Source organism: Pseudophryne corroboree, chromosome 2 (genome assembly GCF_028390025.1).
Source record: "Pseudophryne corroboree isolate aPseCor3 chromosome 2, aPseCor3.hap2, whole genome shotgun sequence".
In the NCBI taxonomy this organism is placed as follows: domain Eukaryota; kingdom Metazoa; phylum Chordata; class Amphibia; order Anura; family Myobatrachidae; genus Pseudophryne; species Pseudophryne corroboree.
Window position 1 is genome coordinate 35,050,513 of NC_086445.1, and position 14,913 is coordinate 35,065,425.

Below are 14,913 nucleotides of genomic sequence, written 5' to 3' on the forward strand. Positions count from 1 at the left end.
AGCACGACATTATCAAATGCAGTCCTTTCGGTCGCAGAATAACAAAAAAGTATGAGGAGTGTCCTTTCTTACCAGAGGTAGGGCACGGGGCACAGCTAGTTCCCAGGAACAGAAGTCCTCCCCGGCCTCTACTACATCCACCGCAGGATGCGGGAGCTCCGCTAAGGGAGTCCGTCCCAGGGGGAGCACGTCTTCAACTCTTCAGCCACATCTGAGTTCACTCACAGGTGGATCCCGGGGCAATAAAAATTGTTCTCAGGGTTACAAAGGAATTCGAAAGGTGCCTCCTCGCCGGTTTTCCTTATCGGACCTACCGGCTTCTCCCCCAGAAGGGGAGTTATATTAAATACAATTCACACATTGTATCTCCAACAGGTGGTGCTCAAGGTTCTCCTCCTGCAACAAGGAAGGGGCTATTACTCAACCTTGGCTGTAGTCCCGAATACGTACGGTTCGGTCAGACCTATTTAATATTAAAACCTCTGAACCTATATTGGAAAAGGTTCAAATTTAAAGTGGAATCGCTCAGAGCGATCATGGCCAGCCTGGAAAGGGGGGATTTGATGGTGTATCTAGACATAAAGGCTGCATACCTTCTTGTTCCCATTTATCCACCCCATCAGGCGTACCTGACAATTGCGGTACAGTATTCTCATTACCAATTTCAGGGTAATTGGCAGAAATGATGGTGCTCCTACGCAAGCAAGGAGTCACAGTTATCCCATACTGGGACGATCTCCTGTGAGGCGAGATCAAAAGAGCAGTTGTTAAACAGCGTGTCACTTTCGCTGAAGGTGTCACACCAACACTGCTAGTTTCTCAATTTCCGGAAGTCACAGTTGGTTCCTATGACTAGTCTGCCCTTCTTGGGTATGATTCTGGATACGGACCAGAAAGGGGTTTACCTTCAGATAGAGAAGGCCCAGGAACTCATGACTCTGGTCAGGAACTTTTTGAAACCAAGACAGGTGTCAGCATCACTGCACCCGAGTCCGGAGAAAATCATTCCCTTCGGCAGGTTCCATGCGAGGTCTATCAAATGGGACCTACTGGACAAGTGGTCCGGGTCACATCTACAGATTCATTAGTTGATCACCCTCTCCCCCAGGGCCAGGGTATCTCTCCTGTGGTGGCTGCAAGATGGTCACCTCTATAGGGCTGCAGGTTCGGCATTCAGGACTGGATCCTGGTGACCACGGACGCGAGCCTCCGAGGTTGGGGAGCAGTAACACAGGGAAAAATAAAATGTCCAAGGTATTTGGTCAAGTCAAGAGACTTGTCTTCACTTCTAACTAAGGGCCATATACAATGCCCTACGTCAGGCGGAGACCTTACTTCGCGATCAACCGGTTCTGATCCAGTCGGACAACGTCACCGCAGTAGCTCATGTAAACCGCCAAGGCGGCACAAGGAGCAGAGTGGCGATGGCGGAAGCCACCAGAATTCTTCGCTGGGCGGGGAATCATGTAAGCGCACTGTCAGCAGTGTTCATTCCGGGAGTGGACGTCTGGGAAGCAGACTTCCTCAGCGGACACGACCTACGTCCTGGAGAGTGGGGACTTCATCAGGAAGTCTTAGCACAGATTGCAATTCGGTGGAGACTGCCACTGATAGACATGATGGCGTCCCGCCTCAACACAAAGCCGCAGAGTTATTGCGCCAGGTCAGGAGACCCTCAGGCAGTAAGCTGTGGACGCCCTAGTGACACCGTGGTTGTTCCGGTCAGTTTCTGTGTTTACTCCTCTTCCTCTCATACCCATGGTGTTGAGGATAATAAGAAAAAGAGGAGTGAGACCAATTCTCATTGTTCCAGACTGGACACGGAGGACCTGGTATCCAGATCTGCAGGAAATGCTCACAGAGAATCCGTGGCCTCTTCGTCTAAGACAGGACCTGCTGCAGCAGGGGCCCTGTCTGTTCCCTGACTTACCGCGGCTGCGTTTGACGGCATGGCGGTTCAACGCAGGATCCTAGCGGTAATGGGTATTCCGGAGGAGGTCATTCCTACCCTAATTAAGGCTAGGAAGGAAGTGACATTGAAACATTATCACCGAATATGGCGAAAATATGTTTCCTGATGTGAGGCCAGGAATGCTCCTACAGAGGAATTCCTTTTGGGCCGTCTACTTCACTTCCTTCAAACTGGAGTGAACTTGGGCCTAAAATTAGGATCGATAAAGGTTCAAATTTCGGCCTTATCCATTTTCTTCCAAAAAGATTTGGCTTCTCTTCCTGAAGTACAAACGTTTGTGTAGGGAGTACGGCATTTTTAGCCTCCTTTTGTACCGCCGGTGGCGCCTTGGGACCTTAATGTGGTGTTACGGTTCCTTAAGTCTCATTGGTTTGAACCACTTAAGTCAGTGGTGTTGAAATATTTCACCTGGAAGGTGGTCATGTTGTTAGCCTTGGCTTCGGCTAGGCGAGTTTCGGAGTTGGAGGCTTTTATCACTAAAAGCCCTATCTGATTGTCCATATGGATAGAGCGAAATTGCGGACCCGTCCTCAATTCCTGCCAAAGGTGGTCTCATCCTTTCATATGAACCAACCTATTGTCGTGCCTGTGGCTACGCGTGACTTGGAGGATTCAGAGTCCCTTGATGTGGTCAGGGCTTTGAAAATTTACGTGGCCAGAATGGCTAGGATCTGCAAAACAGAAGCACTGTTTGTCCTGTATACAGCCAACAAGGTTGGCGGCCCTGCTTAAAAGCAGACTATTGCTCGCTGGATCTGTAACACGATTCAGCAGGCGCATTCTACGGCAGGATTGCCGTTACCTAAATCGGTTTAGGCCCATTCCACTAGGAAGGTGGGCTCTTCTTGGACGGCTGCCCGAGGGGTCTCGGCACTACAGCTGTGCTGAGCTGCTACTTGGTCGGGGCCAAATACCTTTGCAAAGTTCTGTAAGTTTGATACCCTGACTGAGGAGGACCTCCTGTTTGCTCAATTCGGTGCTGCAGAGTCATCCGCACTCTCCCGCCCGTTTGGGAGCTTTGGTATAATCCCCATGGTCCTTACGGAGTCCCAGCATCCTCAAGGACGTTAGAGAAAATAAGATTTTACTTACCGGTAAATCTATTTCTCATAGTCCGTAGAGGATGCTGGGCGCCCGTCCCAAGTGCAGACTTCTTCTGCAAGACTTGAATATAGTTATTGCTTACATAAGGGTTATGTTAAAGTTGCATCAGGGTTGATCTGATGCTCTATTGTTGTTCATACTGTTAACTGGGTAGTTTATCACAAGTTATACGGTGTGATTGGTGTGGCTGGAATGGATCTCGCCCTTAGATTTACAAAAATCCTTCCTCGTACTGTCCATCTTCTCTGGGCACAGTTTCCCTAACTGAGGTCTGGAGGAGGGGCATAGAGGGAGGATCCAGTGCACACCCAGAATCCAAAGCTTTCTTAAAGTACCCTATCTCCTGCGGAGCCCGTCTATTCCCCATGGTCCTTACGGAGTCCCAGCATCCTCTACGGACTACGAGAAATAGATTTACCGGTAAGTAAAATCTTATTTTTTTCTACAAATATTCTTTGAAATCTGAGTGTTGCCGTAAATCGATATCTTGCTTCATTTTCAAACATCAGTAATTCAGACACATCTGTGGATATTATAGTTTAAGGAGACTAAAATAAAGTCTTAAGAAATCAAACAAAAAATTCCTGCTGTCTTTAACCTGATGGCATAAGGCAGGTTACACTTTAGACCAGTGAGGATCTTCCTTATGTCACTGTTATAATGGCAGATTTAGTTGCAAACACCAGATTCAGGCTCTATTCTGCTTTGGGACAGTATATACATAAGCCCCTCTCCCCTGTTGCAAGGTACAGTACATAAGGTTTCTGTTGCTGTCATGTAGGGTCTAATACCAGGTAAAGATCATGCAACATAGGAATTGTCAGACCTGTAGTGTCTTCCCCATCTGTGTGACGCTGGGTGACTCTTCAGGAAGGTAGGGGAAGCCTAGAGACCAGACGGATCACCTATAGCTACCGCATGTGCCGCGAGGGTCAGAGTGGCAATTTTTAATATCACCACATTATCTAAAAGAACAAAAATTCTTGTAGAACCTTGGATTGAGCCCTGGGCGAGGGGGCTGCATAGGCAGAGCTGATGGGCCTTACGTGGACCGTGTGCCATGTATCGCTGTTGTACCGGACTAGCCTACAATTAGACACGTCATAGTACATGGCACGGAGGATAAACACAGAATATAGACAGCACTCTGCATGTTTTCCTATATCGGTAATATATACAATATACCAGTGATTGTCGGCTTTGTATACATTCTGGTTAGTGAATCTATTTCTTAGTTTAAGGGTCTTCAATGTGGCCCTCCAGCTGTTGTACTACACATTCCAGCATGTCCTGCCACAATTTTGTTACTAGCTATTACAATAGCTGGATGGTCACTTGTTGGAATACCCTTGCCCTTGGCCCTTATAGGTACAGGTTTGGGAACTGCTTTTTCGTTCGCTCTTATCAATATGAAATGAAACCACACCCTGCGGCCAGAATATCACTGTGTTTTTATACACCATAAGGTATGTGCAATGTTATAGTAATAAGTGATTATCACACTACTACTCACTGTATATCGTCTATAAGCTGTGCTTAGTGACAATGAACCTGTCTGTCCTGCAGGGTTATTGTGTTCTGTGTGGGCTGATTATGGATTATCTAAAATTATCATCTACAGTTGTAGATTGGACACAGTATAAAGGGGCAGACTCTATATTCCAGTGGTGATGGGTAAGGAGTAAAACATGGTACCCTTTACCAGGGTTTAAGGCCCCCATCAGGTGCGCCGGAATGGTTTATGGTTGGGGGGGAGTCAAAAATAAATTTTGGCGCTCCACCTCCCCCCGTCCCCCTGATTCGCCACCCCCTCTCCCGTGCGGAGAGCGCTTCCCTCCAGATCGATCCCCGCAGAGACTCCTACTTTAAAAAGGCTGCCGCCGGCACCGCATCATGCTGCCCCATCCTGTGTCCTGGCCGGCTCTTCAGGGATGCATTACTGGGAGGAGGCGTGGTCATGCTGGGCCTGCTGGGACATCCCCGCCTCCTCCCAGTAGTGCATCAGTGAAGAACCGTCTAGGACACGACAGGGGGGCAGCACGCTACGGCGCCACCGGCAGATTTAAAGTGGTCTCTCAGCGGGGAACCGGAGGTAAGTGCTCCCCCTCCCCAGCGGCTGCGCCTCTTACATGTTTGAGGGGGGGGGGTATGCTGCCCCCTTGCCCCCCTTCCTTCCGACGCCACTGGCCCCAGTACATCAGCAGTCACAAAAATGTGATTTATTCCCAGATTTATAGATTCCCCTATTCACCAATCTGTGCCCACACGTTACAGATATTTTTGAGTGATTTGTAGATTTTTGCATTGGATGATTCCATCTGCAAATAACGGAAGTGCCCACCCATCGCCTCAATGGATCGGCATTTTACTGGTCACATGTAGGACAAATAAAGGGCTGTACTACAACAGTTTGTACGTAATAATGGTTAGAGCTACACGGCACGGTATGGTCTGTGCAGGCTAAAGAAAAGGTGAAGTGAAAATAAAATGTGTGGAGGTTCTGCTAAAGCAATAACCTGCCCGGGACCTCTGGTATTTTACCGCAGGGGTTATAATGCCATAGCGGAGTAACACACAGCACGGGGGCCACTTCCATCACATTAACCAACCCCAAACTGATCTACCCAGGGCAGGAATTCCTTGGAATGTCAGGAACCCAAAAATAAAATAGTGTTCTATCTCCTGAGCAACAACCAGCCCTTGGCTAAAACCACAGTGCTATTCCCCGCAGCCTTGGTGGCAGTGGGTGCATGGTTAATGGTTTGCTAATTATATTCTTTATAGGCAGATTACAGGTCCCAGCAAGCCTGCCCTGTCATGCCGGCACTTGTGGCATACCTTATCCTTTCCTGCCGATTGCCATTCACTACCTGCCGTTGGCTCATATAAGCCAGCCCAACGGGACAGGGTGCTGATGTGGTGAGCCACAATTGGCTCATCGCGCCTATCTTGAATTTAATAATTCTGCCAGCCAATCACAGCTCAACATTTTTCAGATGGGCCAACCATCATTGTGAAAGAAGGGCTGCGGTGGTAAACCACCACCAGTGCTGAACTCAATTGTTACATCGGTGAAATGGTCAGCCAATCGGCGCTATATATTCCAAATCTAAAGCACCGATTGGTCGTTAAATTCAACATGTGTAAAAACCTCCTTCAGCAACACCAATCATTTATTGATCGGAATAAGTAAACCCCATGCAGCTATGATATTTTGGGACAGTCATCTGAAAACTGAAAAATCGTAGCTTTATGGGGCGTTTAGAGGGGTCACATTAGTGAATTTAACTTAGATCACCAAATATTTCTGTGTATTGTGTAATGTGGTTTTTTTTGCTATATTATTTAGGGAGAATACTTCTTACCTGTGACCAGTTGTCAAGTGTTTTTCCCTTATTTCCGGTGAGGATAGGAGGCAGATTCAGCAACATTCTAGAAGTGTAAAAATAAAGATGGCTGCATCCATAGTGCTGTGGTGAATATATAATGTCAGTACAGCAATTAATGTATGCATTTAATAAACACTAAACTAGACCATTCCAGTGTTATGTAGGAATGACAGGACTAACATTTCCATATTAAAAAACCCTGAAGTATACATGGTACATATGTGTAACTACACAGAATTTATCACACTTGATGACGTGACCCGTCCGCTGATGTATAGAGGGTTTATCTTAGTACTTTTGTCCCCAACAGGTCCGCACGCCTCCTCACACTATCCTGAGATGACGCATCAGTGCTCGGAGTGTCAGCAATGTTTCCCTAATCATTCAGCCCTCGTCACCCATCAGCAGACGCATAGCGCCAGTAATCTGTATAGCTGCTCGGCTTGTGAAATGTGTTTCAGCTCCAGATTGGCCCTTACCGCCCACCGTCAATCTCACACAGCGGACAAATTGTTTTATTGTACTTATTGCGGTAAATCTTTTGACCTGAAGTCACATCTCCTGTACCATAAACGAATTCACACCAGCAAGAGTCCATATTCATGCCTGGAGTGCGGGAGAAGCTGTGCGGACAGACATACCCTTGTCACGCATCAGCGGATTCACACCGGCGAGAAACCATTCAGCTGCACTAAATGTGGAAAGTGTTTTGTCCAAAGTGGCCATCTTGTCAAACATCAGCGCACTCACACCGGGGAGAGACCGTACGTGTGTTCTCACTGCGGCCATAGCTTCGCTAGTAGCTCAAATCTTGCCCGACATCTGAAAATTCACACACGGGTGTAAATCGTCTGCATCTAGGTGACTGAGCAGCCATTCGGATACATAATGAGCCCTGTTTATAAACTGAAATAAATGTCAGATAAATGCATTTTAAGGTGCACGTACTGTATATACTTTGGTTTTGGAAATTGTGCATGTGAAATGAGCTGCTTCTAGTTAAGGACCCATCTGGATATGTGCAAAATGGATACAGTAACACGTTAGGAGCATCTTCTCTATTTGTGTAAATTTTGATATTTTCTCATTGCCTTCAATTTGTTTTAAAAGTACGAGTTAAGGGACATTAGGACTGTATTTGTTGCATTTGTCATTTTTATGTGTTTGATGTGTTGATTGTAGTGGTTGTATCATCCTCAAAACTTCCAAACATAGGTTTTAGTATTGGATGAGGTCTGAAATCCACCATTTTATGAGGTACACAAATCAAATCCACCATTTTATGAGGTACACAAATCAAATCCACCATTTTATGAGGTACACAAATCAAATCCACCATTTTATGAGGTACACAAATCAAATCCACCATTTTATGAGGTACACAAATCAAATTTAGCCTCCCGCAAGAAGGGGAATGACACTTTAAATGTTTCTCCTCCCCTTTATCTTCTTATTGCTGATTAATATGGCACACCGGACACATGGTGTGTCAGCCATTTTGTGGGCTGTATTAATAAGCATGACAAGGCAGCCAATTAGCTCACAAGGAGCCAGTGATGTCACTTGTTCTTAGAAAAACAATAAGATCAATCTCTGAATATCTGTTCAGCCCACAAATGGCCTATTCCACTGTGTATGTCAATGAGAAGTTGTCTCTAGCATTTTATTTTAGTTTCCCCTATGACCTGCAGGTGTCAGTATTGCTATTACTGTCCATGATGAGAGAATTAGCCTGTGTCGAGACATCGTCATACATAGTAACATAGGAATGAGGAGAAACATGTCAGCTCTGTGTACGTTTTCCAAATCAGATTATTTGCAATGATCTTTTGACTCAATTATTTGATGACATGGGCCCTCATTCCGAGTTGTTCGCTCGCTAGCTGCTTTTAGCAGCATTGCACACGCTAGGCCGCCGCCCTCTGGGAGTGTATCTTAGCTTAGCAGAATAGCGAACGAAAGATTAGCAGAACTGCTAATAATAAGATTTTACTTACCGGTAAATCTATTTCTCGTAGTCCGTAGAGGATGCTGGGACTCCGTAAGAACCATGGGGAATAGACGGGCTCCGCAGGAGATAGGGCACTTTAAGAAAGCTTTGGATTCTGGGTGTGCACTGGCTCCTCCCTCTATGCCCCTCCTCCAGACCTCAGTTAGGGAAACTGTGCCCAGAGAAGATGGACAGTACGAGGAAGGATTTTTGTAAATCTAAGGGCGAGATCCATACCAGCCACACCAATCACACCGTATAACTTGTGATAAATTACCCAGTTAACAGTATGAACAACAACATAGCCTCGGTTCAACCGATAAACTATAACATAACCCTTATGTAAGCAATAACTATATACAAGTCTTGCAGAAGAAGTCCGCACTTGGGACGGGCGCCCAGCATCCTCTACGGACTACGAGAAATAGATTTACCGGTAAGTAAAATCTTATTTTCTCTAACGTCCTTGAGGATGCTGGGACTCCGTAAGGACCATGGGGATTATACCAAAGCTCCCAAACGGGCGGGAGAGTGCGGATGACTCTGCAGCACCAAATTGAGCACACAGGAGGTCCTCCTCAGCCAGGGTATGAAACTTACAGAACTTTGCAAAGGTATTTGACCCTGACCAAGTAGCAGCTCGGCACAGCTGTAGTGCCGAGACCCCTCGGGCAGCCGCCCAAGAAGAGCCCACCTTCCTAGTGGAATGGACCTAAACCAATTTAGGTAACGGCAATCCTGCCGTAGAATGCGCCAGCTGAATCATGTTACAGATCCAGCGAGCAATAGTCTGCTTTGAAGCAGGGCCGCCAACCTTGTTGGCTTTATACAGGACAAACAGTGCTTCTGTTTTGCAGATCCTAGCCGTTCTGGCCACGTAAATTTTCAAAGCCCTGACCACATCAAGGTACTCGGAATCCTCCAAGTCACACGTAGCCACAGGTACGACAATAGTTTGGTTCATATGAAAGGATGAGACCACCTTTGGCAAGAATTGAAGACGGGTCCGCAATTTCGCTCTATCCATATGGACAATCAGATAAGCTTTTAGTGAGAAAAGCATCCAATTCCGAAACTCGCCTAGCCGAAGCCAAGGCTAACAACATGACCACCTTCCAGGTGAAATATTTCAACACCACTGACTTAAGTGGTTCAAACCAATGTGACTTAAGGAACCGTAACACCACGTTAAGGTCCCAAGGCGCCACCGGCGGTACAAAAGGAGGCTAAAAATGCCGTACTCCCTACACAAACGTTTGTACTTCAAGAAGAGAAGCCAATTCTTTTTGGAAGAAAATGGATAAGACGGAAATTTGAACCTTTATCGATCCTAATTTCAGGCCCAAGTTCACTCCAGTTTGAAGGAAGTGAAGCAGACGGCCCAAAAGGAATACCTCCGTCGGAGCATTCCTGGCCTCACATCAGGAAACATATTTTCGCCATATTCGGTGATAATGTTTCAACGTCACTTCCTCCCTAGCCTTAATTAGGGTAGGAATGACCTCCTCCTGAATACCCATTACCGCTAGGATCCTGCGTTGAACCGCCATGCCGTCAAACGCAGCCGCGGTAAGTCTTGGAACAGACAGGGCCCCTGCTGCAGCAGGTCCTGTCTTAGAGGAAGAGGCCACGGATTCTCTGTGAGCATTTCCTGCAGATCTGGATACCAGGTCCTCCGTGTCCAATCTGGAACAATGAGAATTGGTCTCACTCCTCTCTTTCTTATTATCCTCAACACCATGGGTATGAGAGGAAGAGGAGTAAACACAGAGACCGACCGGAACACCCACGGTGTCACTAGGGCGTCCACAGCTTACTGCCTGAGGGTCTCCTGACCTGGCGCAATAACTCTGCGGCTTTGTGTTGAGGCGGGACGCCATCATGTCTATCAGTGGCAGTCTCCACCGAATTGCAATCTGTGCTAAGACTTCCTGATGAAGTCCCCACTCTCCAGGACGTAGGTCGTATCCGCTGAGGAAGTCTGCTTCCCAGTCGTCCACTCCCGGAAACCTGCCGAAGGGAATGATTTTCCCCTGACTTGGGTGCAGTGATGCCGACACCTGTCTTGGTTTCAATAAGTTCCTGACCAGAGTCATGAGTTCCTGGGCCTTCTCTATCTGAAGGTAAACCCCTTTCTGGTCCGTATCCAGAATCATACCCAAGAAGGGCAGACTAGTCATAGGAACCTACTGTGACTTCGGGATATTGAGAAACTAGCCGTGTTGCTGTAACACCTTCAGCGAAAGTTACATGCTGTTCAACAACTGCTCTTTTGATCTCTCCTTATAGGAGATCGTCCAAGTATGGGATAACTATGACTCCTTGCTTGCGTAGGAGCATCATCATTTCCGCCAATTACCCTGAAATTGGTAATGACAATACTGTACCGCAATTCTCAGGTACGCCTGATGGGGTGGATAAATGGGAACATGAAGGTATGCAGCCTTTATGTCTAGATACACCATCAAATCCCCCCTTTCCAGGCTGGCCATGATCGCTCCGAGCGATTCCACTTTAAATTTGAACCTTTTCCAATATAGGTTCAGAGGTTTTAATATTAAATAGGTCTGACCGAACCGTACGTATTCGGGACTACAGCCAAGGTTGAGTAATAGCCCCTTCCTTGTTGCAGGAGGAGAACCTTGAGCACCACCTGTTGGAGATACAATGTGTGAATTGTATTTAATATAACTCCCCTTCTGGGGGAGAAGCCGGTAGGTCCGATAAGGAAAACCGGCAAGGAGGCACCTTTCGAATTCCTTTGTAACCCTGAGAACAATTTTTATTGCCCCGGGATCCACATGTGAGTGAACTCAGATGTGGCTGAAGAGTCGAAGACGTGCTCCCCCTGGGACGGACTCCCTTAGCGGAGCTCCCGCATCCTGCGGTGGATGTAGTAGAGGCCGGGGAGGACTTCTGTTCCTGGGAACTAGCTGTGCCCCGTGCCCTTACCTCTGGTAAGAAAGGACGCTCCTCATACTTTCTTGTTATTCTGCGACCGAAAGGACTGCATTTGATAATGTCGTGCCTTCTTAGTCTATGAGGGAATATAAGGCAAAAGATCAGAATTACCAGCTATAGCTGTGGAGACCAGGTCCGAGAGCTCTTCTCCACACAATTCCTCAGCCTTGTGAGGTAAACCCACCATATGCCTCTTTTAGTCGGCATCGCCTGTCCATTACATGTTCCACAGGACAAGTCTAGCAGAAATCGACATAGCGTTGACTCTAGAACCCAGTAGACTAACGTCTCTTTGGGCATGTCTTATATATATATATATATATATATATATATAAAAGACAACATCTTTTACATATAAATATATATATATATATATATATATATATATATATACTAGGGACAATAACATGGCATCCTTATCTAGGGGTTAAACCACCGCTGATAAGGTATCTGACTACGCTGCTACAGCGCTATAAACCCATGCCGACACAATCGCCGGTCTGAGTAGTGCACCAGAATGTGTGTAAATGGACTTCAAAGTACTTTTACTGCATGCTATCTGCAGGATCCCTGAGGATAGCTGTTAAGTCAGCGCTACCTTTTTGGGTAAACGTGTCAATGCCTTGTACACCCTAGGGGAAGATTGCCATCTTATCCTGGCCCCATTAGGGAAAGGATATTCCCTGAGAATTCTTTTTGGGAAGCTGCAGCTTCTTGTCTGGAGATTCCCGCTCTTTTCCTTCATGAGAGGAGGGAAATTTACCTCAGCTTTCTTCCCCTTAAAAATAAGTACCCTCATGTCAGGGACAGATGAGTCATCAGTGATATGCAAATCATCTTTTATTACAATAATCATATATTGAATACTTTTCTGCCAGTCTTGGCTGTACTTTGCATTATCGTAGTCGACACTGGAGTCAGACTCCGTGTCAATAACAGTGTCCATTATTTTGGATAGTGAGCGTTGTGAGACTCTGAAGGTCTCTGTGACATAGGGGCAGACATGGGTAGATTCCCTGTCTGTTCTCTAATCTTTTGTAATAAGTTCATCTTAGCACTTAATTTCACATATCCAATCAGGTGTCGGCGTTGTCGACGGAGAGACCACGCACCCACACAGGTTTGCTCCATCTCTTCCTTAGGAGAGCCTTTTACCGCAGACATGTCGACACACACACTTACTGACACACTCCACACACACAGGGAATCTGTTATCTGAAGACAGGTTCCCCCCCAGGCCCATTGGAGAGACAGAGAGAGAGAATGCCAGCACACACCCCAGCGCTATATAACCCAGGAAAAAACACAGAATGTTTACCCAGTAGCGCTGCTGTAATGTATAATCGCCAAATATGTGCCCCCCCCCCCTCTACTTTAAAACCCTCTTCACCGTGTGTCAAGCAGGGGAGAGTCCGGGGAGCTTCCTCTCAGTGGTGCTGTGGAGAGAAAATGGTGCTGGTGAGGGCTGAGGGAGAAGCCCCGCCCCTCGTCGGCGGGCTTCTGTCCCGCTCAAACTTACTAAAATATGGCGGGGACACTTTTATATACATGTACAGTGCCCACCTGTACATGTATATATACTTTTTGCCATAAGAGAGGTGTTATGTTGCTGCCCAGGGCGCCCCCCCCCCCCTGCGCCCTGCACCCTTACAGTGACCGGAGTATGTGAGGTGTATGGGAGCAATGACGCACAGCTGCGGTGCTGTGCGTTACCTCAGTGAAGTTCTGAAGGCTTCTGCCGCCTGAGACGTCTTCTGACTTCGTTTCTTCTGGCTCTGTGAGGAGAACGGCGGCGCGGCTCTGGGGGTGGACGCCCAGTAAGAACCTGTGTTCACCCCCTCTGGAGCTAATGGTGTCCAGTAGCCGAGGAAGCAGAGCCTATCTTAGACAAGAAGGTCTGCCCCTCTCTCCTCAGTCCCTCGATGCAGGGAGCCTGTTGCCAGCAGTGCTCCCTGTAAAAATGTAGAAAAAATCCAAACAAAAATGCTTCTAGGCAGAGAACTCAGGGAGCTCCCTGCAGTGCACCCATCTCGCTCTGGGCACAGTGGCATAGAGGGAGGAGCCAGTGCACACCCAGAATCCAAAGCTTTCTTAAAGTGCCCTATCTCCTGCGGAGCCCGTCTATTCCCCATGGTCCTTACGGAGTCCCAGCATCCTCAAGGACGTTAGAGAAAAATAATTCCTTGCAGTTTCTGAGTAGCTCCAGACCTACTCACAGATTGCGATCAGCTCGGTCCGTTTAGTTCCTGGTTTGACGTCACAAACACGCCCTGCGTTCAGCCAGCCACTCCCCCATTTCTCCAGACACTCCCGCGTTTTTCCCTGACACGCCTGCGTTTTTTAGCACATTCCTGGAAAACGCTCAGTTACCTCCCAGAAACGCCCCTTTCCTGTCAATGATTCACCGATCAGCAGTGCGACTGAAAAGCGCCGCAGGATCCACAACAAAACTGCTACGTTTTTAGTTAAATAACTAAGCGCATGCGCCCTGCGTGCCTTGCGCATGCGCAATTAGCAACAAATCGCAGCATAGCGAAAATCAGCAACAAGCGAACAACTCGGAATGACCCCCATGATTGGGACAACTTACAAATTATACCCCTTTCTCACCGCACCTCGAGCCAGCAATATACCGGGTTATTTTGGTGATGTAAAAGGGGTATTACTGTGTAATCTGTGCTAATAGTTTTACTTTTTTTAGAACACGCATAATCACCAAATCGGTTTTGGTTGCAGAAACACCTTGATCAGGCTGATCCGCCTTCTCCACACAATGGGGCAGATGTATTACTGGAGAAGGCATAAAGAAGTGATAAGCGCAAGATGATAACGCACCAGCCAATCGGCTCCCAACTGTCATTTTTTCAAATCCATAATGATTGGCCGGTGCGTTATCTCCTTGCACTTATCACTGCTTTATCACTTCTTTATCCTTTCTCCAGGCTTAATACATCCGCCCCAGTGCATTATAATACATGTACATTTCCTCTCTGGTATCTGCAAAAGGCAGACCTTTACCTTTATTTCCACGCCATTTCCTCTGTCAGTGTAAATCGAAGGTATAACCGATCCGTGCCCTGCAGCTAGATCAGGAGTGGGCAATTATTTCAGGTTGGGGGGGAGGACGACAATTACAAGTTTTAGTAAATTGTTGAGGACTGCACGCAATATATTCTGTATTTCCAATAGCTATCCATATAAATGTAATGGAATTTATTTTAGGTTTGTGTATTTTGGAGTAAAAGTTCCGGTTGGAATGATTTGTGTAAAGTAACAATGTTTTACTGATTAGAAATGTATAAACAATTAAAATACATTCTTAAAAATCAAGTAAACCTACAGTGTTGAATTTTTCTAGTCTACTACTTATAATTAGGAATCTGTGAACGTCTGCAAACACTTTTATTACTGAAGACCCAATGAGGAAGGAAACAGAAGGGCTTTATTTACCGTTCAGGCTTCCTGACATAATATTCTGTAGGCACCTTCTTGCAAAT

At 46.7% G+C, this 14,913-nt stretch overlaps 1 protein-coding gene across 4 annotated transcripts in view; it reads left to right on the top strand.

Moving 5' to 3' along the window:
• The window catches only part of LOC134995168 (zinc finger protein 436-like), a 260,476-nt gene that overhangs the window by 149,472 nt on the left and 96,091 nt on the right, over positions 1-14,913 (top strand). The window contains exon 12 of one of the 4 annotated variants that reach the window (XM_063951068.1): positions 6,776-7,326. The exons of the other annotated variants lie outside the window; for them this stretch is intronic. Coding sequence (XP_063807138.1) covers positions 6,776-7,311 — 536 coding nt within the window. The 3' untranslated portion in view covers positions 7,312-7,326. Of the gene's footprint in view, positions 1-6,775; positions 7,327-14,913 lie in introns of those variants that run through there. 4 annotated transcript variants of the gene reach the window in all.